Here is a 25,228-nt window from a genome sequence, read left to right on the forward strand (position 1 = left end):
TCTGTTTGCCCCTTCCTCCTCGTTAGATCACAGAGAAACACCATGGGCTGGGCAGCGTAATCCAACAGGGCCAAGTTGGCTGCATCCATCACCATGACTACACTGAGTCACAGGGCCTCCATCACCTAGGTGATGCTGTGGTCCTTTAAGATGCTGAAAACACTCCTCCGTCTCCTGCCTTCACAGACGGCGATGATGCTGGAGGAAATATGAGCGACGACCCCCTGTGGAAACGATGCGCTGCCTGCAATCAGAAGAATACAGTACAGCAGCTTGTAAATGTAAATGTTAGACGTTAGTGGTCCATTAATTACAACAAGTGCAAACCAAAAGGAAGCCTTTTAACTGAAAAAATGGACTAATTGTAAGCGGAGCAGCACACAAACGGCTGCTTTTCAGGTCACCGACTATGGCTGGGTTCTGCCCATCAGTGCCCACATTAAATGCATTATTAAACAGCAATAGATCATTACAAAATAAGCAAATGAGCGAGCATTTAAAGGGCAAGTCTGAGGAGATTTACTCTGCGTCCGGCAGTACTTCTGTAGTAATAACAGTGGTAACAGCAGCAGCTGTGGTAGTAGACGCCTCCGACCATTAATAATATTATTATTTTTACAGTTATCTGCACTAATCACAGCTCAGAAACTGTTTAAGTCATTTATTAAAGTTATTTATAGAGCACATTTTTATCCATCGCTGCAGCACACACCCTTCCCAGCCCCGCACCTTTCCCCCCGACCAACACGTCAAACACGGTCTCCGCTCCGTCGCACCTGCCGGTGTCTAACCCGGGCCGCACTTCAACTTTCGTTATTAACGCGACACAAGCGCGTCCATTAGCCTACCTGTGCGTCAGCGCTAACGGGCTCCTCCTATAGCTCCTCACCGGGACTCAGGCACTAATTGCTGCTCATAAATGGGAGTGTAGCTGCCGAGCGTTACACGGAGGCTCGTCGCGGTTCCCGCTGTAACTGACCCGCAGCAATAAAAACGAGCGACCTGAGCCGAGAGAAGCGTGAACGCGGCGCGGCGCAGACAAAAGATGACGGTTAGTTCATCCTGACTCACGGTAACCGCTCCGCACCGGCGCATTCAGTCACCGAGCCGGGCGGCAGCGGAGGCGGTGGTCTACGAGTAACACGTCCACACCCGCTGAATTTAACGCAACTTTACCTGAACGCTGTCCGCAAAATTCGGGGAGTAAGCGGGGTCTTCGCCGCTCCTCGAGTTGGTAACAATGACTGAATGTCCCTCCACCAGCACCCTCCTCTCCTCCTCTTGTCCTCTTCCTCCGTCCTCCTCCCCCTCTCTCCCCCCTCTACGCAGAGCGACAAGTGCGCGAGACTTTTTTAACGGCTTCCGCTACGGACTATCAAATTAAAAGCCTCTTCCACAAACGCCCGACTTCGTGGACGCCAAAACACGACTACAGTTAGCTTTAGTCGAGCTGAATACAGGTGAAAGAAGCGATACGCTGTTTGCCACCTTAGTCGCGGATGTTGGCCCAATTTATTGCAACATACAAAAATATAAAAACTTTTTATAGTTCAACAAAAGTTAAAAGTGTTGAAAATTGTGCTTAAATGATTTACATTTGATATGCCCACCTTTGTTTACAACTCAGCCTGAACTCCCAGAGTCAAGCTTTCTTGTCATTTCTTTAAATATCCTCAGGAATAGTTCTCAGGCTTCTTGAAGGACATTCAAACAAGGGCGTCATTTCCGGGGGGGGGGGTTATGACCCCCCCCAATAATCAGACCCAACCAATATAAGCCCCCCCAATAAAATTATGAATTATCTTGCATTGATAGGCTGTTGATTTTCTTTACTCATTTCAGGTATTACCAGCAAAATAGTTGCATGTTTAATCATCTGGGAATGTACCCAGATTGATTTATTTTTTTAGACAGAGGTCTTGCGTTTCTATCCAGGTATGTTTTTACTGCATTGGCAGTGTGTTTGAGATCACCGCCTTGCTGAAAAATAAAGAAATGGAATCAGATTGTTTCCACCTGGGACTGCATGGTGGATGAAAACTTGACGGTGCTTTTCTGTGTTCATAATTCAATCAGTTTTGACAAGATCTCCAACAGCACTGTCTGAAAAGCAGCCCCAGACCACGACAGGGCCTCCACTGTTTTAAACATGGTTGTAGAGACTTCTTCTTGCACCTCTTTCCTGATGACCCCTCGACATACTGATTAATCCAATACTTGAAACGAATAATTTCACATCCAACCTGTTGTAATTGATTTTCATCCCAGTTCTTGTGTGAAGTGGCATACCTCAGCCTTTTCTCCCTGTTTCACTTCCTGAACAATGGCTTCTTGGCAGCCGCCCTTCAACTGAAAGCATTTCTGATGAAGCGTCAGTGAACAGTAGACTGATTATCTGAAGCTCCAGATGCATCTCTCAGATCCCGTGTCAGGTCTTGGGTGGATTTTTCCCTTGTTTCTTAAGGACATGGCGTTTAGATATTGGGATCTGCTGCAGATGGTTTTGGCTGACAGCTTCCTGTTTGTCCTCCACGTGTCTAGTTTTCAAAATGATATAATCCAGCTAGTACACAGTTAAAGCCAAACAGTTGTGCTCTTAAGTTTACATTAAGACATTTGTGTAGTAAATTTCACAATTCTGAATTTGTGTAATGTGGCTGGTTTTTGGTTTTGCTGTAATAGTTTTCAGCTAACAGCTCTTTGGGAATCATCTTAATGGTGCAAAGTGATCGTTTGGTGCCAAACTGTGTTGCTGTAGGTGGTGTTTGTAGGTTCAGCTAAACTTTTGGGACCAAATATGCTTTTGCGACTGGTTGCTAGTGCTTAAACATACATATATTTAAAAAAGACGGAGAGAAGGACAAATCTTTAAATCTCGTCAGAGAGACTTTGAAAGACTTCTTGGTGTCTTTGCTTTTCCAGTGAAACAAACGTTTCTTCGTCAGTCCAATAAAGAGTGAACTATTACTCTGAAGGCACAGGGCTCGTTTCCGGTTACACTCCCGCGTGTCTAACTTGACGCAGTTCTCCGTTTTTCTTCGCAGCAGGTTTTCTGTCCTCGTTGCGCGCGACCGCCCATCCGAGAACGAGCAGGCTTTGAGTCAGAAACTTGTGTGACTGCTGGGAGTGAAAGCGTGGAGCTGGAGGCCTGCGGGACACAGCAGCCCTGAAGATGCTGTTGGTGTGTAATAAGAATCATAAACCAACTGTTGGTTATTACTCCGTAAACAGATTCGTTTGTCCGGGCTTATTACTGCTGGTTCTGCTGCTGCGACAGTCAATAATAAGGCTTTGTTTTTCTGTTGCTGTGTCAGCCAGTGCGGAGTGTCAGGACTTCTGCACCACGTTTGTCATCATTAGAGCGAGTGAGGCCCGCACACTCTGTGCTTTTCTCTGCAGCGACTCCCACATCACCGCCTCCATGTGTGTCACAGGCTGTGACAAGCAGGAGAGCCTACACTCACGGTTACTATGGAAACAAGTAAACTATCCACGGGGAAGTAGGAGAAAGAAGTGTGTGGGCACCAAGGCCGAGCGCGCACCTACAAAGTGAGTCTGGAGCTGATTGAGCTGAGGAGCTGCGGGTGAGTGAAACACCGCAGGACGGTGTTAGTGTTGGCTGGATTTTAAAAACATGGAACTATTAGGCACTCCTGCTTCATGTACACACGTGTACACAATGTAAGGAAAAGCAACACATACCTGAGTAGCAGTTACTCTTTTTGTATTCTAGAGCATCATCTTTGTTGACGCACTCTGTGATGGCACTTGCAACAAGATCTTTTGCAAGCTGTGCGAAGACGCAGACCAAACGGAGCACCTGGACTCCTCTGAACAACCCGCGGGCCAACAGCAAGGTCACATCAGCTCACACTGAAACTGTGCCGTCAGCCAAAGGGGGGCTGTTAATAGTTTCAGTAACTTTTATAAGATGTACAGCAGTGTTGTAGAAAGTAAAACTACATCTTTTGATGAACGGTGTGACAAAATGTACATTTCTGTGTTAAAGCTGGTGAAGTAGAAAAGGGGAACACTGATCCCTCAAAACTTACACAGAAGTACATAAAACAGCTCTAACAGTGGAGTCAAGCGACTCTCAGCTTCCTTTTAAATGTTCCCTTCGCTGCAGTAAGATTTATGTCCGTTTCAGCCTGTGCTTGCAGGACCAGGTGTTTGCCTAATGCACTCTCGAAACCCCCCAAAATTATCCACAATAAAATAATTTGATTACATCTAAATTTAATTTACTTTATTGGCATACATTCAGTTTATATGAAGCTAATTTTTCTTAATGACTAATTATTTAAATAAATAAGCCTTAGATTTTAATTTTTCTTTAAATTATTGATTCCTGTTTATGCCGGCAATTTGATTTAATTTTTTTAACATATGATGTGTTTAGTAAACAGTCACAAAGCAGGAATTCATAATAATGTCCGTGGATGATCTAGACAGGCAATAATATCTAAATTAATATGCAAATATTTGTTTTTTTACTTTATAGTTTTTTTTTAAAAGAAATTCCTTTTAATGAAATGCATTCATTCATTTATTTGCATCTGTGTACTGGTTGCATTGGTCACTTCATTGGTCCTGGTCCTGCTTCATTATGTAAACAAAGGCGCTGTCATTAAAAGTGTTTTGTGAGCTGAGCTTCTGATTATTTGTGGATCAGCAGCAGGCTGTGACTGCCCTCACTGTCAGAACAACACCGGGCTGGCTTTGCTTTAGTGTGGAAGCTTGAACAACATTGGCTCATTTCCTTGTTTTCTGTTTGACGGTGTTGGTCTTCCATAAATACCAAGTTCCTCGAAAGATTAAACAACTAAAAACTTTAAAACTAAATACTTTCGATACTATAGTTGTTAACCTTTGTCACCGTTGTCTCATTGTAGGTGTTTGAAGAGAGACGAAGCCTTCTAGCAAAGTGGGTATGTGTGAGCAGATGAATGAAGAAGCACCTAATGCGCCTTTACAGTGATCCCAGCGTGAGCTGAAGCCCACACAAATCCAGCTAGCAGTTAGAAACCATGCTGTGCTCACTGCTGAAGACGGCTTTTCTGCTGTATTCTTTCATGTCTTTACCAGTTTGACAGGTGGTCTGACAGTCAGAGGAAGGCGGTGCTGCAGGACTTTGTGTTGAGCTGTTCAGTGGAGCAGCTCAGGTTCCTGAGCCTCAGTGTGAGCAGACAGCTCCCCCTGCAGGCCGCAGACTTCACCTGCCTGCTCCCCAGAGCCCTCTCCCTGTATCTCTTCTCCTTCCTGGACCCACGCAGCCTCTGTCGATGTGCCCAGGTACACGTGGATTCATTAATGGGGAGTGACGTGAAGTTTTGACCCTTGTTCTTGTGAAGAAGTCTGGTAAATGAATGATTCGATCCTCCATGCGCAGGTGAGCTGGCAGTGGAAGAGCATTGTGGAGCTGGACCAGCTGTGGATGCCCAAGTGTCTGAGGCTCGGCTGGCTCCTCAGCTCCTCCCCGACACCATTCGAACAGGGCGTCTGGAAGAGACACTACATCCAGACAGTCCAGGAGCTGCGGCTGAGCGTCCTGCAGGTTAGGAGATCCAGAAGAGATTTAAACAATTATCCTACCTTTGTTTAACAACTCGATAAGACAAAATAACATTATTAAAATCTAGCTTTCAAAAACAAAACAAAAGACCCTTTTTTTCCCAGGGTACTTCATCGCAGCAGCAGTTTGTGGTTCCAGATGTCGCAGCAGCAAGCCGTGGTCACAAAGAGCCGTCAGAAATAGCAGCCATCAGGTTGGAGGAGTGTCCAGCATCCACCAAGCAGCAACCTGGAAGCAGCTCCAGCACAAGACTGAGAAAGGAGAAGCAGCCAGGTGCACCCCCACCATGGAGAGACTCTGACAGACGTCCCAAAGACACACTGCGCTTCAACTACCTGGACAATCTGGACCCCATCGAACAGGCGCTGAGAGCGTAAGACGGCAGGGAACATTTGCTGAATCACGTCTGGCATTAATGAGGCTTTAAGGTTCTTTATAGTGACGGCCCCACGGTGGCCATAGCTCAGGTGGTAGTGTGGGTCATCTACTAATTGGAAGGTTGGTGGTTTGAGCCCCGTCTGCTCCAGTCTGCCAAATATCCTTGGGCACGACACTAACCCTAAGACGCTCTGTAGTGCATCTGTTGGAGTATGAATGTGTTTAAATTGCAGAGAGAAATAGCATAGCGGGAAAAAGTGCTTTGATTGCTCAGAGAAGAAAAGTGCTATAAGAACAGGTGCATTTGGCATTAAAAATATTATAAATCCCAAACAGTGTCCTGTTAGCATCCACCAGGCGTCTGTGGAGAGAAAAAGTTCCCATTCAACAGGAAGAGACCTACAGCAGAACCAAGCCATCTACCAAAATGGATATAAATGATGGACATTAACAACACAAAGAGCTTTGACAGCTCGATGAATGCCTCGGTGTTTTTTAACCAGACATAATATGTGAAAGAAACTTATCAGTCATAGAGTAGACATCCTCTAAAGCACAAACTGCTTTGTCCTTGTTTATGGTTCAAATGGGGACCAATATTTATTATATCAACATTATATCCACAAAGGAACTAGAAACGTTTGAGCTGGGTTATGTCATATTTGGGGGCTCGTCCGGGAAATTTTAGACTTGCTTGTGGAGAGAGGGTAGCATCAGAGGTTTTTCTTCACACCGTGCTTTCATCACGATGTTTTTCAGGTCTGGGAGAACCCAAAGACCAGGATATTGCAGGAGGGCATTTTAATTTATTTAGAGCTCTTGGAGGAACCCTTTGCAACTCACCTTAGAGTGGCAGTGCAAGAGTCAGCAGGTGTTGCCTGGACTTAATAGTTGATTAACTCATTTGCACTTCAGTAATTTTTCATGATTCTCAGTTTTCGACTTTCATCTTATTGGCTGCCCCATCAGAAGGTTTGAACAGGTGGTGGGTGGGGCGATTTCTGCCTCACAACTGTCTGAGGGCTGAGCGGTTTCATCACAGCGTTCACTCGTAGATAAACTGATGTCGTTATCATGCATAATCGTTCCCCTTTACTGACTCTGCTGTCTTTCTCCAGGCAGATGAGAAACAACAGCGCCTCCACCTGCTGCACTAACACATCAAAGGCGGATGATGGGAAAAAGAAAACACTCTCTGAAGCAAATTATAAACTACGCAAAGCCAAATCGCTGGTAAACCACTCCCCATTCATCATCAGTGCCATATGGCTGTGACCTCCTTGTCTTAATCACAGGGAGATAATAAACGGAGACAAATCTCTGGAGACTGCATCCAGCAGGCATCATGCATTATGGAACAGCGTTTGCACAGCGGGAGGCAAATTATGCTGATGATGGTGTTTGAGGGAAGGGTGGAGGAGAGGGTGAAATAGAGGACACTGCTGCATCTAATATTCAGGCCTATTTATTTAAGATCTGGGTTTGCACTGTACAGCATACCACACTTAGACTGTGTTACTATGAGGTCACATCTCTTCTTTCAGATGTTCCTCAGCTCCAGCAGCAGACCCCACAGTCTTCCTCATGATCAGACACAAACTCACCCCACATGGACATCGCACAGTATGGCTGATCACCCCGTCATTGGGGAGTCTGCTGAGAGCCTTCTCCACTTATCCCAGTGGAACGCCGGGATCCGTCCGAAGCCGGCGAGGACGCCGGTGCCTCGGCTGAGTGTGGAAGGGCTCAGGGCGTTCCAGCGTTCACACAGGAGCGTTCCCAGTAAGTTTTCACAGTTCCTGCTGTTCCTCTGGGCTGAGTATGATGTAACCCCACATCAACAAGAAACCCCCTCAGGACAAACTGTAGGTTCAAAAGCTTCTGCAGGAAAGTGACTGCGTGCAGTTTCGCTCCCAAATGCTGAGAGGAGATTAATCATTTACTCTGTAGTGCAAAATATTAATATACTCTTTGTGCGCTTGTATAAAAAGTTAGGTAGGTCTCATACAGGGCATGTTTTGCTTTAGCCTAACAATTGTGGCACATCTGCAAACTGCTTTGCAACCCACCCCAGCCTGTCCCTTTCCTGCTGTATTTGACAATGTCACGTCCGAATAGTGACTGATATTTATATATGCAGCCGGCATCACACTTCTAACCTGGTCCTTGGTGAAATATTACTTAACATGAGAGGTCTGCTTCGTAGCAGAAGAAACACTGAGTGGATAAAATTTAGCTTAAGAATGGAAAATGCTCAGAACTGATTCTTCAGTTTATGAAGGCGAACAAACTAATCTTGTTTTTTTTAAAAAGCAAATAATTAAGCAGATGTTTCTTAAACTCCAGAATCAAGGGAGGGGTGGATTTATAAAATCCTAAAGAATCTATGTTGTGTGTAGCTCTGATCTGTGTACTGGTGTGATATAATTTGATTTAAGCCTGTCCACAGTGTACAATCAGCACTGAAAGATGACACCAACAAAAGCTGCAAAGAGTCTGAGAAGCAGAGGAGGAACAGTGTGTGAGAAGTGGTGCAGGTGTTACCAGTCTTAAAAACTGTATTCACTGACTGTAGGTGCACCCCTGTTTGAGGTTCAGCCCTGGGCCGCGTCTGCATCACATTCGCAAGAGAAGAAGTAGATCGCCCCCTCCTGGAGGAAAACAGAAGTACAGTCTGCAACCTCAAGACCTGGAGCTTCAATCCTTCTGCACATGCAGTGTGTAACCCTGACTAGATGTAGACAGATGGATCATTAGGAAAAATATTTGACATTTGATTCTATAAGAGAAATGACAAAGAGACAATGTCACCCATTTGTAGACAGTAATCCTAACGTATTTCTGTATTAGTACTGTGTTAACAGACGGGATGGGCAAATTAACTTAGAACACCCCCCCCCCCCCCAACCCTGTAAGAGTCTACAAAAAAACTGAGCCTATACGAACTTGATTTATTACAACAATTAATAAATTTCCTGATGATTTTATGACTCCAGCAGCTCTTCGGGCTCTGATAATAATGGACACCAAGTATATTTAAAGTCTACTTTTTGCTAGCCCAGATCAGCACATTACAAATGCACCATGCTAATGAGACGAGCTCACACGTTTGTCCAAATATTTACCCAAATTTAAAAACAACAAGACTTTAAAATCTGAAAAACTTAAAGCATCAAAACAGCTGCATTTTATATACAGAGGTTTTAACACTTCTAACATGAACACTTCAGTTTAAAATTGCTGAGTTATAATCAGCTGTAACACAAGAACGCCAAAACAAACGATGTGTGTAAGAAATGTACCACCTTTATTATCCAGTCCACACGTCCCATTCAATATGCAACAACACAGCAAAGCCATTTCTAACACCAGTGAGTCTGAACTCCAGAAATACGTAACAGTAAATGTCAGTTTGAGACAAAGTAACTGATTTTGATCAGTATTCAAAACAACTTGTCAACACACAGCATATGTTGGGCAAAGAGGGAAGCCTCGTGTACATCAATTATGACAGACAATGTCATTTTTTTATTAATAATAATAAAAAAAATCCACTTCAGTCAGATATGAAATATCACTCTCATACGCACAGCCGGCTTCAAACGAGCTTTCACTCGTTGCATATAAACATGGCGTCCAAAATGTATGCATATATATTACTAAATACAAGAGAAAGAAACTTATATGAAAGACGGTGTTAATTTACTGTTAACTAATCAGAGGATGAATGTTAAAGACCAGGAGTGTATTTATGGCTTTTGGATTCAAAATAAAGTAAAACTGGATGTTTCACAGGTTACGTCCTAACACGTGTCGGCCTGCGGCAGCTTTTAAGGCAAATGTGGCGCTTCGCAATGAGCCACAGAGACTGCAGGGGTTAATCGTCACTCGTGGATGACACGGTTATTACTGTAATTAGGTCGTGTTGTAAAAAGGCTCAAACAACAGAGCGTACAGCAGTTGAACAAAAACAAAGTAAAAGTTGACTGCTGTGCACGAGGATTCATTGCTTCGCATAATAGACGTGCTGTCCTGATGCACCGGTGATCAGATGACATTACAAATGAGCTAAAACTAAAATTAAAGCACAGATTGTCCAACCGACTGTGAGCAGGCTCGAAACAAAACCCCCCAAAAATCAGAGAGAACCGTTCTTCTAAAACGACAGCAGAAGAACGAGCTACAGGCCGTGATCAGTGACAACAACCTTACACTCCGACGTTTCATTTGAGTTTCTCAGACGTGAGTCTTGGAATTGCTCAGAAGACTATGATGAGTTTACACATGATCAAAAACCATATAAAAAACAATCTGGACACATTTCCCCTCCCAGTCTAGGAGAAATGTTACTCAATTCTTTCCTCAAAGAGACTCAAAAACAAAAGTGGAAAACAGAAGAAAAACAGAATTTATTCAGAAAATTAAAGACATTTTTGGCTTTTCTTTTAAAGAAAGTTCAACAGCAAAGCCTCGCAGATTAAAAGTCACTCAGAAGACGGAAAACACACAATTATTGTCACGCAAGTCAAACACGACTGAGTAAAACGCGGCGGGTTCGGTGACGTCTTTCACAGACTTCTCATCAGTCGCACCCCTCAGCTTTGACACGCTGGATCTCACTGGACGTGCAAAGTCAGGTTTCATGTTCACAGTGGGTTTAATTCAAAGGCTGCTGGAGTTTGAACACAGAAAAGAGAGAGAACACACCAAGGTGCTCTTAGTGAAACATCGCCCCCTGCTGTAGTCTTCAGCCCTTCACGGCGACACAAACGATTAGAATGATTGTGCGTCTCATTGTGCGCGAGTCGACACACGTGAAGATGAAATATCTTCAGCGTCTGTCTGGATTTGAGGAGAAACAGTTTGATGGCCACAGTTCCAAATAGAAAATTGAAAAAGTACATTTTAAAGGACGTTTTCCTGCTGCCTTTATTTGTGAGCGCTGCTCGCAAAGCTCAGCACATGTGAGGCTGATAGGCAACCATCATTTGTGCTCTGACCGCTCGAGGCAATTATGTGAAGCGTCTTTCTTTTTGCACAGTGTGCACATGATCTGCAGGCTTCAGTAACTTGGAGGGAATCACTATGCAAATACACAAAAGTATTAACATCGACTCTTTAAATAATGTAAACATATACATCTTATCTGAGGTCAGAGCAGTGATCCTCTTCATATCTATTTATATATATATTTATATAAGAGAGAAGGAATATTACTGGAGCATCGTCCGGATGTTCTTCGGAGTGGTCTCGTCATTCAGGTGCTTTGTGGTGAATCTGAGGAGAAAAAAGGAGTGGGAGTGGACGTTAGTGCACCAATGAAAACACCGAGGCCGCACAAAGAAGCTCCAAAGGAATTCTTGCTGACAAACACAAAAGCGATTTTCACACATGCAGTTTGGACAGTTCTGTGAGAATCAGGTCAGGAAACTTCCCTCGGTTCAGGAAACTGCTCCTCACACACGTTCACACTGCTGTGGTTTAGACCAGCGGTCCCAACCCCCGGGCCAGCACCGGTCCGTGATTCGTTGGGAATCCGGACGCCAGAGTTGAGGCTCAGGTGTGAAATTTATGTTTGTTTAGTGTTTTTATTGTTGGGTGTTATGAATAAATCTTTTTTTTGGTACTGGTTTATTTTGTTGTATTTATCCGCGACACCTTAAAATCCGGTCTGTGAAAATATCATCGGACATAAACTGGTCGGGGACGCTGGGTTAGATGATAAGGTAGCTGGAGACGTGTGCAGCCACCTAAACCTGCTCGCTGGCTTCAAATACACCAGACTGTCACCTGTACCAACCAACCCAGTGTGACATCACACACCTGCCAGCTCCCTTTTGCAAAGACCAGGCCACGTCCAACCGGATATTTGCTTTCAGCAGGTGGTTTTTTAAGGAAACCGTGTGGACATGGTTACAGTTCGGCTTTACCTCGGCAGGCACACGTACAACCTCTCATAACTTTCACAGCCAAAACTGATCCATAGCATGAGTCAGAATCTTACATACAATCAGAATCAAACCCACACAGGAACACTCGGCATCCAAAGGCGAGCTGTGAACCTACTTGAGTGCATTCAGGAGACCTTCTACGTTGTCTGCTGGCTGGTCCTTCAGGACCTTTATGCAGCCTTTCATCTGAAGACAAATCAATGATGTCAGCAATGACTTACAATACTGTGTGTGTGTGTGTGTGTGTGTGTGTGTGTGTGTGTGTGTGTGTGTCTCTGTCTTACATCTATCTTGGAGGACTTGTTGAAGGCGCCGTTGGGGTGGACGTGGTCATACAGAATGATGACTCCAACCATGACCCTCATGCAAAACAAGAGCGTGTCCTCACTGCTGAAACGACTCGAATACTCTCTGCACGCACACAAGAGGAGGATCAGGAAAGTTTAATGACGTGTGTGTGTGTGTGTGTGTGTGTGTGTGTGTGTGTGTCACTCACGGCGTCTCAAGCATGACTTTACAGACGCTGGCCATGGTGCTGAGACAGTCTGTTGTGTTCTCCAGTGGAAGCGTCTTGTTCTGAACAAAGTCACATGTTATCATTACAAAGGCTGATGGGTAAAATTTTAGACCTGAAATTAAATTTCAGAAAAACAAGAGCAAAAAGGAACTTTGAACCTCGTTGTCCTGAAATAAAAGAGGAACTTTAGGCATTGACCTGTGGCCATGAATCTGCTGTTCTTCAGCTTAACAACAAAAGAAAATCATTCACAGAAAGATAAAGTAACTAAAGATAAAGTAACTAAAGATAAAGTAACTAAAGTGCCACATGTAGTGTTTTTTTGTCATTTGAAAGATCAAAGCTGCGGCTCAGTGTTCAGAGAAGCTCGTCTACAGCTGAAGGTCTGTGGTTTCTCCTCAGGTAAGATCCTGAGAGTCAAGGACCTGTGAAACGTCCATCCAATCTGTGTGTGTGTGTGTGTGTGTGTGTGTGTGTGTGTGTGTGTGTGTGTGTGTGTGTGTGTGTGTGTGTGTGTGTGTGTGTGTGTGTGTGTGTGTGTGCCTGTTCATGGTGGACTAAACTAGGAGAGGGCAGAGACAACACTGACCTACACAGTAATCTGATGGCGCGGTCAGATGAGCTAAATGAGTTTAAGAGGCAGCATCGGTCACTCGACAGTAGAGACGTTTGAACCTGTCCACAGACATGTTGTCTGGTTAACTGCTGACTCTAAAGCTTGATTCAGACTTCTGTGGGAACTCCGTGTCCTCCGCGCCATCCGAGTCGCTGCGTCGACCTGATGTAAAGTTTCTCATGCGCCACGTTTAGGATTAAAAATACTTCTGGTTACAATGTGAGTGACAACGATGGCAATAACAGTAACGTGTTTCTGTGTTTGGCCTCAGACACAGAAAACTAAAGAGCTGAAACATAATGTTTGAAGGTTGACCTGCAACCCACTGTGACAGATCCACCCACTGTGGAAAACAATCAGTTGGAAATGACCAAACAAAAAAAGCTGATATTTGTGTCACATTTATGAGGACAGACTCAACAAATATTGCTTTGATGAAATGCATCATCAAAGCCAGGAGGAACTCGCCGGCTGTGTTGGACTCGTACCTCTGTCACAAAGCTTGTGGTTGCATTGCTGAGTGTTTTCAGCATGGGTGTGGCCTCCGCGTAGAACAGAGACATCCTGTTGGCCATCTCGTTGTTGACTTCATTCTCTATGTCCAGCTGTGGGTGCAGAAATAACCACGAGGCTTCAGGTTTATTCCCACTGCTGAGCAGAAACAAGCGCCCTACTCTGCCAACATCAGGCTGCCAGGTTTAGATGAAAAAACTAATCTGATCAGTTTGTTCTCGTCCTGACTCCTCCCTCTTTTAGACAGAGTACGTCCTCCAGACACAAATCTGACTAAAACAGGAAAAGATTCTCCCCAGACTCACGTTCATGTTGTTTATCTGGTTTCTGCTGATGGTCCTTCTGTAGTAGCTGAAGTCGTTCTGGATGGCAGGATTCCTCATCTACGCCAAAACAAAGAGACAGTCATCATTTCGCCATCGCACACGCACACGTCAGTGTTTGATAAAACCGGACAGTACAACACACGAGGTATCGGGATAAGGCTGACTGCGTGTGCGTCTGAGTTTAGCTCGAGTGTTTCCACAGACCTTGAGCTCATCAAAGCGCAGAGTGAAGTGGAGGATCTCAGCGAACTGTTTGGCCAGCGCCTGCTCCCTCTCCAGGTGCTGAGTGGGCGTGAGGGGCGGACACGTCAGGGACTCCAACAAACTCTGCAGAGCCTTCTCTGTACACACAAACACACACACAATCTTAAATGTGATGAGAAATTTGACTTTAACGTAACCTGTTCAGTAACAGAAAGGAGGCGTTTGTTCAGCACCTAGTTTGAGGGAGAAGCTGTAAAACCTCTTGAGTTTGATGACCAGCGGGCAGACGGAGTTCCACGCCTTCTCCTGCAGGCTGTGATCGCTGGGGTTTTGGATCGCCTGGAGCCAAAGAAACACTCGTTAACCGTCACACGCATCCCAACAGCACGGAGTGACGCACAGATCTAAAATGGTAAACAGGGCTTTCTGTATGATAACAGGAGCATTCGCAGCAGTTTGAGCCGTGTGGTGGCAGGCGTCTCTCCACTTGCTGTCGCTGTGAAGATGGAAACAGTTACACTTAACTAAAAGTCCATTATTATTACAGCTTTATATATTTTTCCATGTATGCAGTTCTTCTGTACCACAGACTATTGAAGTCAAAGTGAACAACAGCAAAGCTGCCCCCTCCAGGCGACTGATTACAGTCAGAATTTGCATGAAGGACTTGGCTTGCAGCTCATTCTGTGCAGCCGATTGAATTCACAGTCAGCTGTTTAGTAACGAGCTTCTGCAAACGTTGTGGGTCTGCTGTGAGCTCGGTTACTGAAGGAGAGCAGGAAAAGGCCATAACTTTGATGTCAGTGATCACTGGGACTGTGCATCCATACTGCATGCACAGCACACTAATGTGACTAAAGTCTGCTTCAAGTGTAATGTGATTACAATAAGCCAAGAACAGTGAGGAGTAGAAATGCTCCCACAACACAGCTGAAGCTGTCGCGAACTTGCATCGGTCCGACATCGTAACTCGCTCACACGGTTTGGGAGTTAGTGACGGGACAGCTGCCATGTTTGGCATTACGGAACGAATCCAGAGATTTCCACTCAGGATTCTTCGCCATGCCGTGTCTCTGTGTTTCTCCTTACATCTCTGATCTCCTGGCCAGCCCCTTTGTAAGACTGCAGGCCACCCAGGATGCTCTCAGACTCCTGGAGGACTGAATTCACCTGGTTCCACACCTCACGCTCTCCGTCTGTCGGCTGTGCATCTAAACACAAACATATATCAGAACACAAGCCAACAAATGACACTCTCGTATAATTACAGACAAACTTCAGTGGATTTTTTCCATATTGATGTGAAACCGTGTTAGTTAATGAAAGCTAGCACCGAGTGCAGGAAACGAGCATGCTCGCTGAACGCGTTCGCTGCTGGAACGGAACTCGCCGTTCGTTTGAAATGGGAAACCCGACAAAACAAAAACGTTCAGCAGCACGACTCGAGTGAGGGACATCACTTCAGACAATACAACTGAGCTCTTTTACAGTCAAACCAAAAACTGCCTTTAATGGTTTTAACTGCAAAAAGCCAAATCACTGCAGTGAAAAGCACTAAACTGGCTCCATCGTCTTCCAGCACCTCGGACCGAATGCACGCGGCAGCCTCGAGCTTCAAACGAGGCCACATTTACGCCAATAACACACAAACGTATCTGAATATGGCAGCTCACATTAAGGCAGATATTTTGAATATTTGACTGTAAAAGATGAGAGATGGGCAGAGTGTGTGTGGGGGTCAAAGGTCAGTGTGCCTGCACAGGGTCATCCAAAGCGTGCCGTAGCTTGTACGTGCTCGAGCGACAGCTGTGACTGACTGAATCAAATATCAGGTCTAAGGTACGTACGAGCTCACCGGCTCTTAGTCTCCTGCTGCATGCACATTTATGACACCGTGAACTGGCTTCTGCATGACCCCTGCTTCTTCAACTCAGCTCTGGCAGCTCAGTTGTAAAAACGTGTGAGGTAATGCAAACTCTCCAAGCCTAGCCAGACCCGTCTAAGACTCAGAATAGAGAGCTGGTTATCATGACCGCAGAGAGTCTAAATATAGAGCAGCGCTGACATTAAAACTCTGTGTCTGCGCTGCTTTGCATTTCAAAAACCTTCCACTCCTATCATTTCCTCTCTGCTGAATAAACAAAGCCTGGGGTTGGCTACAGCGTGCGAGCTGCTGAAATGCCACTGTGGAGGTGGTGTGTGTGTGTGTGTGTGTGTGTGTGTGTGTGTGTGTTTCTGTAGGAGGGTTGAGAGGGAAAAAGCAGATTTATTTGCTTTGTTAAAAAATAATCTCATTTGTCCAATTTATGTGAACAATAGGAAGCAGAGCACTGATACAGAGATGGGGTGTGTGTGTGTGTGTGTGTGTGTGTGTGTGTGTGTGTGTGTGTGTGTGTGTGTGTGTGTGTGTGTGTGTGTGTGTGTATAAACATTATGTTTACATTATGTCACATTTGGGTGCATGAGTATCACAAACACAAAGAGGTGCATGCGGACGAGTTAGTAAAAGCAGACGGCAAAGGTCAAGGGTCAGATCCATTCCTCTTCTGCTTGGCACACAAAGAAAAGAGTTCCTATTCTAAAGCAGGGCTGAAATTAATCATGAATTTTAATAACATTAGAAATTCAATGGAGGAAGGTTCACAGCGGCTGAACAGTCTGACCCCTGACCAGCCGGAGCGGCTACAGAGAGGCTAAAGGGACGACTGGTTGAGGGGAAAGGAGAGCGTGGGAGCAAGAGGACAGGCAGAAGCTGCGCTCACTTTCAAAATCAAGGAAAAAGTTTGGCCCCTGTTCAAACTCTGTGCACGTGAGCACTTTTAATAGATTCCCCATTTGGTTTCTGCAAGAGAGAGAAAAGAGAAAGAAAGGAGGAAGAGCATGTGTGATGTTAAAGAGCCACCGAAAGAAGGGAGAAAACAAAGTTGTTTGATTAGCGATCAGAGGCGATGCTGCGGGAGGTCGCGACCGAGCCAAGAGGGGGGCGAGGAAAAAAGAGGAGAGAATAAGAGGACGCCTTCACAGTTTGGTCATTGAGAGCAGAGGCTGACGGAGAGAGAAGAAAGAGCAGAGCAGGCTACACCTCCTTCTCCATCCAGCTTTTGTCCCACTGCCCCGCCACACTTACTTTCAAAGTCCAGGAAAAAGTGTGGATAGTTCTCTATTTCCCTTGTTAGGACTTTTAGCAGGTTACCCATTCCAGCAAACCTGATGGTTAAAAAGAGTCGTCACCACAACAGATACCAGTACATACAGTTTCACAAAAACACGTTCAGTGTGGCTGATTTCAGACCAGGAGCTGGATATTAAATGATGCTGCCTTACAGCAGCGCCCTGAAGACCAACCAGGCCTTTTCCATTTAATTGAGGATTTAATTAACTACCTGCAGTGAAAACTTTCTAAACAGACAAAACTATCAATCAAAAGTTTACAAACTAAAATAAAATAAAATATTTGCTCTTAGTCAAGTTCTTTTTGTTTTTAATGCCCTTTCTCTTCTTCTTCCTGATTGGCTGCCCCTCGCAAACAAAAGATTCAAATACAAGGTGGGTGGAGTCAGCTAAGCTTAAAGTCTGCGCTCTTGGCTCATGTATACGCCGACTTCATTGCTTGAAGGTTTGGCTATGTTTACTGTACCATTCGCAGGGAGGGAAAAACCGTTATTGTCCTTTTATTTTCTAAATTGAATCAGTGCTGCCGACCTTTCCGTCCATCATCCCTTTGACAGAAATGAAACCAACCACACACCAAGCTTTGCTAGCTGATCTGAAAATGCAGACCTTTCTTTTGGATTCAGGCGTCTCTGAAATCAGCCAAACGCAGAGTCCTAAATTACAGTTACACTCTATAAAGCTTTTATTGGAGGCAAAGGGCAGCAATTTCCTGGGAAAAGTCTCCCTCCCCCAGCTATGACGGGTGGTCACAAACTCTGTAATCACAGTGGGCCTAAACCTACAGCAGCATAACGTCAGGAACGCACAGAGATGCAGATAGGAACAGTGCAACCCTGTTTATTTTTAAAAACTGAATTAGCTGCTACAAAAATGATTTTAAAGTCTGTGTTAGTATATTTGGCACGCTTGCATTTTTACACAGTAAAGATAAACACGAGGCTTCTTTTCTCACACATTAACAGCCAACTTCCCTCGACTTAAGCCAGAGAGTGAAGTGGCAACAATAGAGACTCTGTGCAGCAGCGTGCACATGATAGTCACACTGCATTTCTCTGCACAGCCTCCAGCAAGCTGTCCGCTATTTTTCAACCGTGGTATTCGCTGCACATCCTGCGCTCGTCATAAATTCAGATGTAACTGTGTGCATAATAACAGGCTGCATACTGTTCCTACAGCCTTTGATTGGGAGGAAATTATATACCTTAAAAACACATCAGATTATTAAATTCATGCAGAGCAGTCAGACTCGGGGTTGCACCAGCAGGGGGCAGTGTTGACGTATGCCTACATTCACTAACTACTGTGACGTGTCATGCTGGTACATGTGCTGCTGTGCAAGCCTTATTTGTTCAGGGCAGACTAACCTGTGGCTACGAGTCCGCAGCTGCTTTATCTGCAGCAAGACTCCACCTCCCCACCCCTCAGGTACCAGTGAACCTTTAAAACTGACAGCTGACTTTAAGACTGCGAAGAGTATTTTTCCCCTCTGAGATAAAACGGTCCAGTCAAGCACATTTGTGGTTCAAGTTTCATTTTGTGTGCACTGGGAATAAAAGATGATCAAACATTTAAGAAACAACCACGTGGTCTAAAGTCGTCATGCATCACTGTGATCGGTACCTCTCTGAAGTCTTTGCACTACGAGTCGCTTCAGTTCCTTGGCTCAAAGCTGAGCCTACCTCACATGTTTGGGGATTTCACCTGTTGCTGCATCTCCCTGACATTCTGCAGCACCTGGCTGCCACACTGTTACACGCTCCCGTGCACTGTTACACGCTCCCGTGCACTGTTACACGCTCCCGTGCACTGTTACATGCTCTCGTTCCTAAACTACACCAGCTCACTTTTAACGGCCTACAGAGAACCGATTCATGCATGTGCATGTGTACCTACTCACGCAGCCGGTCAATCACTTTATCTACAGTATAGCTATAATAAAGGTGATCTCATTTAAAGTTTTATTCTATTGTATTAAAAGTTGAATACAACATCTGGCACATGTATAGTTTTTTTAAACTGTACAAAAACAGGAGAATTATTGGACTTTGTATTCAATTAACTAAATATGAGATGATAAAAAACCAGCACACACTGTAGGCGTGAAACCAGTCAAATATCGCTCTCATGATGTCACTGATCTTCTCTGACGATCTGAACGTAACCCAATCAGCATCCTTTAATGACGCATCTAAATGGGATGTGACCGCGTCACCATTTTCTGTTTATGGACTGAATTACACCAGCGAGTGGCAGGTTGCACAACAAAGAGCAGGTCTGGGTAATGTTTACTCTCAGATCATTAGGTACAGTTATGGAGAGTCCTGCAGCAGAGGTTGTGTCTCTTAGGCTACGTTCACTCTGCAGGTCTTGATACTCAATTCTGATTTTTTTTTAATCAAATCAGATGTTTTTGTCTGCTCGTTCACACTACAAATAAAATGCGACAGCAAACGCGCTCTAGTGTGAACGCTCAAAGCGCCGCATGCACAAAAGAAGACGTCTCACACAACACGCTCTGTTTAGACCCAGAGCAAACAGTGTTGTTTGACTGATGGTCTTAATATAAAGACTTCGGACTTCCCGTTTCCCAATTTTTCTTTAAGTCATTTTGTTATTGACATAATAATGTAAATAACCTAATAATGATCCTTATTGCTGTTTTAGAGGAGCACTGCTTCAGAGGATAGCTGCAGATTTCTGTCAGAATCTGCAGATTATACAGTACAAAGAAAATGTTCACGTTGTCTTCCCAACAGTTTCACCAGATGTCCAGGAAGCGTTCACCATGTCTTCTCCGGCGCTGAAAATCGGCGTCTGTCTTGTGTCAGTGACGTAAAAGACGGATTTAATGCGACGTGACCATCAAACAGCAGTCGCTTTCTGAAACATCGGATATGTATCGGATTCAGGACCACATACGAAAGTGACCCAGGTCGGATTTGAAAATATCGGATTTGTGCCGTTCACACTGTCACAGCATGATCGGATAGATGAGTCGCACAGGGTAAAAAAAAAGTCGGATTTGATGCGCTTTCGCCTGCAGTGTCAACGTAGCCTTAGTTCGAGCTTCTTGGTAACACCTGGTACTACAGGTATGCCAGTAATACACCAACAGTAGTGTCTGTGCCAGTGTCTTGTTTCACTCGAGACACAAGTGGGAAGAGGGTGGGGGGAGGGGGCTCACAGGTCGAATGTTTACAGAAATCGTGTTTGGGCCTGTGACGATGCTAGCATTAGCTTCCTAGCTCCCTCCTAGCTAGCTCCCAGTGCCCACAGATGGTGTAAAAAGGTGAGCCGCAGACTGCAGGTCAGAAAATGAAGCCAGTGTGGAGGAAGCTTAAACCTGAACTCCATCTGAAGGCTGCTGTCGAGAGCTGAGGTTGAGATGATGGACGTTTATGGTTTTCTGTGTTGACCTGTAAACACCTTTCCAAGAATTGATGGGCTCGGTCACACGTTGTGGGTCACATTAAATAAATAAACAAGTCTATTTTAAAATGAATGATCATCGGTGGCACGAGAGCACACACCCAACAGCTAAGGACTTGTGGTTGACGAGTAGTCCACCAGCTGGTGAGTACGTGGTTTCACACCCAGACCCATCTTTACTCATCACATCCTTTTTTTTTTTTTGCACAACCAAGATGGCGGCGATGGTGGAAACGCTCAGACGCGCGATCGACACCCTGACAAGATGCAGGATCTAAAACTCCACCAGCCATCCTTTAAATACAGTCTATGAAGTATTAACGTGCACATCAGCACGCTTCTTATTACAGTCTGCAGTTCAGGTAACATTACATTCATTTGGTGTTTTGAGCTACTGGAATCAAACTTTGATATAACTGCGACTCCTTTATGTTCGACTTGTTTTAATAAAGGCGGTTTTGTTGTGTTCTTCCTCTTTCAGTGGCAGTTATCGAGTATCTGTGGAAACTCGTGTGAAGAGACGACTCAGTGAAGAACACGCTGAGAGTGGAACTAGAAATCATGAAGTGAGTTCGAGATTAAAGCGGTTTCCCTAAAAGAGAGAAGAAATTAAAAATGTAATTTGTTGAACATGATCTGCATGTCTAAATGGTGAAGCCTGTTGTTCTGTGAGTAGATCTTTTGTGTTAACACATGAGCTACCTTTGTGCTACACGTGCTGCTCTCAGAGACCAAAACTCTGCTGCTTTAATCTCAATTTAAGCATTGCTGCTGCAGTCTGTGCTGCCATCTCAAGGCTATTTAAGCTTTGTAATTAAAGCTAATTCTATGCACTTAAAGCACCAAAATGAGTTCTCTGGTTAAACGACCTCCTCTGCCGTCTGGGGAGTCCCAACCAACACGTGCTCAGAAAGAAAATCCTGATCGGAGCAAACTGGCAACACAAATTATTTGTAGAGTTGGAGCTTTATTCTTTCAAATAAAATAAAAATACTGACAGATATTTCATGGCAGTCTCAAAAACGTACTTTAAACCTACCATAAGCTCACTGGTGATTTTTTCCTTTTTAGATGAATAAATAAATTCAGGCAACAACTTTTCAAAAACACAAAAATAAAAAAAAAGGGGAAGTTCCCACTGAAACATGCTACACTCAATTATGAAATTACACAGAGGTGTTTAAAGGAGGCACTGACCCTTTTCAATTTTTCTCTTCTAACTTTCTTCATTGCAAAGTTGCACAGATACCTTTGGAAAACCTGAACGTTTGGTAATCCTCCTCAGATCCTGTAACTACCAAACGAAGGTTTGGCTGTAAAGCCCAGAGAACGAGGAGCTTTCTGAGGCTTAACACAACAACCGCGGGCTGATCCCAGCTACCTAAGATCATCTAAACCACAGTGTTGCTGCTGGCTGACGTGTCTTAGCGGCAGCTTGGAGTGCCGACTGTACGAACATGAAGCATGCTGTGGTCATGAGTGATGTACCTTCTCTGGTGGAGGACGTCAGGCTGCGGTTTATATCATCCGCTTTCTTTGTGTCTCTGTAACAACAAGAAAGGGAAAAAGAGGACTTAGAGAAAATGACACGACTAATACCAGCGAGGGAAACGCACAGTTCCTCATTAAAAATGCACGTGCAGGTGTGTCTGCCACTGCGTGCACGTCGCACACCTGCCGACTGAACGGGCAGAGGATCAGCTTTCCACATTAACCAACAAAATAACTCTTTTCTGCTGATGCACACGAGCCTTCAGACAAATACAATCCTCCAGCATCACAAAACACACCTCTGAATTATTCAACACTGAAATCGACACCGCGTCTGTCATATCCAAAGAAAAGCAGCTGATTAGCCCGTCTGCAGGTACTGAACATCCTGTGCCGTGCTGCGGCTGCACAATGCTCTAATTCTCTTTAAGGTGGGAGCAGAAAATAAACAGATGGTGCTGTCAACTAGCACAGCGTCCAACCAAAAGAAAAGACCAGGATCACCTGGAGCTCAGCGTTCATCTGTGAGAGCTGAGAGCGAATTTTTCCACATTTGAACCTAATATTTGTCACGGCTGTTTCTAAATGTGTACCTCTCATAGGTCGACTGATTTTCGCTCTCCATGAGCAGGTTTTGTGGGCCAATGAATGCCCCAAATCTGGCCCACAAAACCCGCTCATGGAGAGCGAAAATCAGTCAAACTATGATAGGTAGTCTCCTGCTTAACAACAGAGATGCTTTCCTGGTGCTACAGTCTGGATAAATATTCCTGTTTGGGAATGGGCCTACACCGGCCTGCAACAAAGTACTTTTAAATGATGGCGAGGCCTGACTGGAGAGAATTATGCAGCAGCAGTAAAGCTGCGCTGTGGACGGTTACTACGTCTTACTACATTTCCTGTTGTGCTTGAAATGTTTGTTTTACGGCCCCACGTGGCTCATCCTGGTCTGACCGGCTGCTTGTGGACTGCTAATCTAGGCAGGAGCAAATATTCATGTGTAAATAATACCCCAGTGTGTGTGCAAAGAACTAGAACCTTATTTTTACCTTAATTTAATAATTGCTTCAAAGAGATCTGTTAGGCTTTTTTTATTCTTGAAGTTCATTGGAGCAGCTGTGCAGCTCGAGTCAGTTTAATATCATCCCACGACTGTTCGACGTTTTTCTGATGTGGTTTCACTGCGTTCATCACGTGATGACCTTCAGCTCCAGCTAGCACTCTGCAGGCGAGGGCGAAGTCGCTGGGACGAGAACTGGAACCTCAGAGCACTCAGGGCCATTATTATTGGACGATCATAAGAATTAGTCACTGTGCAAATGACACAGTGGGCATCATAAGTTACAGCCTTCACGTGCACACACGCACTAATAAGCTCATGCACGTTTATATGGCAGCGAGGTAATGAACATATAACACATGCATCATGCAAATACTTCCACAGACACCCAAATGTTGGGTTTCTCGAACACTTTTTGTTCAACACAACACTTTTTTGCAGACAACTCATCTATTGCAGAGGTTTGTTGATACAAACGCCACGTTTGTTCTTAGCATCTGATTTTCTGATGATCCGCTAATCCATTAACTTACATAATGTAGACATGTTACCAACTGTCACTGAAACCTTCGCCTGCACTGACTCTGCTCCATCCTCTGTGGAACCTGCACAGCAACAGTGCTGAGAGAAGGGATGCTGCGGATGATTGGGTGGGTGGATGGATGGGTGGATGGATGGATGGGTGGATGGGTGGATGGGTGCCTCCAGAGACACGAGATGCTCTCCTCGTAAGGGCAGAAAGTGCAACTGTTCCCTGCGGTTGGACACGTGAATGGTCTTTAGATATAATATCCCACCCACTTTATACATCAAACTTCCTTCTTTTTCTGCACTTCAGCTTCTTTGAAGTCCTCCTTCCTCTTTGCCCCATGTGTCCGTTTCATTCCCTTTTCCTTCTCTGCTTCTGCTTTCAGTCAACAGAGCAGGATTTCCCCATTTGTCCCCAACTTATCTACACAATGAAATCAAGCACGTTTGCAAAAGTCAGCCAGTACGCACTGCACTAGAATGAAAATAAACGAATAAATAAAATATGCAGCATCAACACTTCACACTTATGCCATTCATACCAGTGTGCAAACCAACAATCTTAAACTACCAGCACATTTGTCACAGCACTCAGAGCTGAGCGCCGGTTTATTAGTAAGTCAATAAATCTGTCAATCATCCCGGCAGGTGGTGCAGTCAAACAGTGTGCAGGGAGATGCATGCAGACTTCTCAAAAATAAACATGTTTTTCAGGAAACATCAATCAAGAGCTAGAATGGAATTTTCCAGTGACCTCAGAGGAATAACATGCACAGTAATACACGGGCCGCTGCTGTCCCATGGTAAGTTACCGAAGGGGGAAAACCAAAACATCTGAGTGCAGTAATGTTGATTTTATCCAACAGATCTGCTGTTACGAGCACGAAGGTATGAGTGAGGAATGAGATAAGTGAGACAAACTGATGGAGGAAGCAGGAAGAGAAAAAGGAGAGACTGGCGCAAAGAAACCAAAGCTGTGAGACACAAGCCAAGCAGCCTGCTTATTGCTGCACTAGTAAAGACAATTAATTCGTTTGCTATGAATCACATTTAAAAAAATCGATACTGATGGGCAACGCATCGAGATCACTGTAGTTAACTAAAACGATCACTTTAGGGTTTTTAGTTATTATCTGTTAGTTTGGTGGAAATGGTAATGCAGCTTGCTTTATGAGGCATCGTTGTGTTTGCTGAGACTCTGGATGTTTAAGCCTGAGAGCAAAATGCTTCCAGAAAGTTCTGTTGGTTGTAAAACCTCTGCTGAGGGGCCTACGTCGCGCCCCTCATACAATAACACTTAGTTTCAGTTCAGAACTTAGTGTTTCTAACAAAAGAAGCTAAAACCAAAAAAACACAAAGAAATTTAAAAAACTGAGGATCACATACAGGGAACATCCTTCCACATGGTTATGAGAGTGACGCAGAAAATGACAGTGCCATTAGTGCTGATGGTTTTAGGTGATTAA

General features: G+C 44.6%; 2 protein-coding genes across 11 annotated transcripts in view; one reads left to right on the plus strand and one right to left on the minus strand.

Moving 5' to 3' along the window:
- Positions 1–138: 138 nt before the first annotated feature.
- fam49a (family with sequence similarity 49 member A) overlaps positions 139–25,228 on the minus strand; it is a 40,751-nt gene continuing 15,661 nt past the window's right edge. The window contains exons 2-13 of one of the 7 annotated variants that reach the window (XM_040017388.1): positions 22,172–22,227; positions 17,208–17,287; positions 15,170–15,291; positions 14,314–14,419; positions 14,081–14,217; positions 13,856–13,933; positions 13,526–13,642; positions 12,401–12,480; positions 12,189–12,315; positions 12,020–12,090; positions 11,171–11,230; positions 139–244 (exon numbers count right to left, since the gene is read on the minus strand). In XM_040017388.1, the coding sequence (XP_039873322.1) occupies positions 181–244; positions 11,171–11,230; positions 12,020–12,090; positions 12,189–12,315; positions 12,401–12,480; positions 13,526–13,642; positions 13,856–13,933; positions 14,081–14,217; positions 14,314–14,419; positions 15,170–15,291; positions 17,208–17,277 (1,032 nt within the window). In that variant the 5' untranslated portion in view covers positions 17,278–17,287; positions 22,172–22,227 and the 3' untranslated portion in view covers positions 139–180. Of the gene's footprint in view, positions 245–9,239; positions 10,626–11,166; positions 11,231–12,019; positions 12,091–12,188; positions 12,316–12,400; positions 12,481–13,525; positions 13,643–13,855; positions 13,934–14,080; positions 14,218–14,313; positions 14,420–15,169; positions 15,292–16,842; positions 16,923–17,207; positions 17,288–22,171; positions 22,228–25,228 lie in introns of those variants that run through there. The other 6 variants (XM_040017391.1, XM_040017390.1, XM_040017389.1 and 3 more) reach the window with 6 other exon arrangements.
- Positions 2,067–21,668, plus strand: fbxo16 (F-box protein 16). 4 transcript variants are annotated; one of them, XR_005694019.1, is made up of 9 exons: positions 2,067–3,857; positions 4,896–4,931; positions 5,089–5,295; positions 5,393–5,557; positions 5,680–5,948; positions 7,072–7,186; positions 7,498–7,735; positions 8,529–8,670; positions 20,899–21,668. XR_005694019.1 is itself a non-coding variant. In XM_040017386.1 (8 exons), the coding sequence occupies exons 1-8, from the start codon at positions 3,762–3,764 to the stop codon at positions 8,591–8,593; spliced, it is 1,191 nt and encodes a 396-aa protein (XP_039873320.1). In that variant the 5' UTR covers positions 2,870–3,761; the 3' UTR covers positions 8,594–10,263. The 4 variants fall into 4 exon arrangements, 3 of the variants coding, with proteins under 3 accessions (XP_039873320.1, XP_039873319.1, XP_039873321.1); XM_040017386.1 differs by lacking the exon at positions 20,899–21,668 and having other exon boundaries at positions 2,870–3,857; positions 8,529–10,263; XM_040017385.1 differs by lacking the exon at positions 20,899–21,668 and having other exon boundaries at positions 2,872–3,584; positions 3,734–3,857; positions 7,498–10,263.

Source organism: Simochromis diagramma, unplaced genomic scaffold (genome assembly GCF_900408965.1).
Source record: "Simochromis diagramma unplaced genomic scaffold, fSimDia1.1 OVJJ01000802.1, whole genome shotgun sequence".
In the NCBI taxonomy this organism is placed as follows: Eukaryota; Metazoa; Chordata; class Actinopteri; order Cichliformes; family Cichlidae; genus Simochromis; species Simochromis diagramma.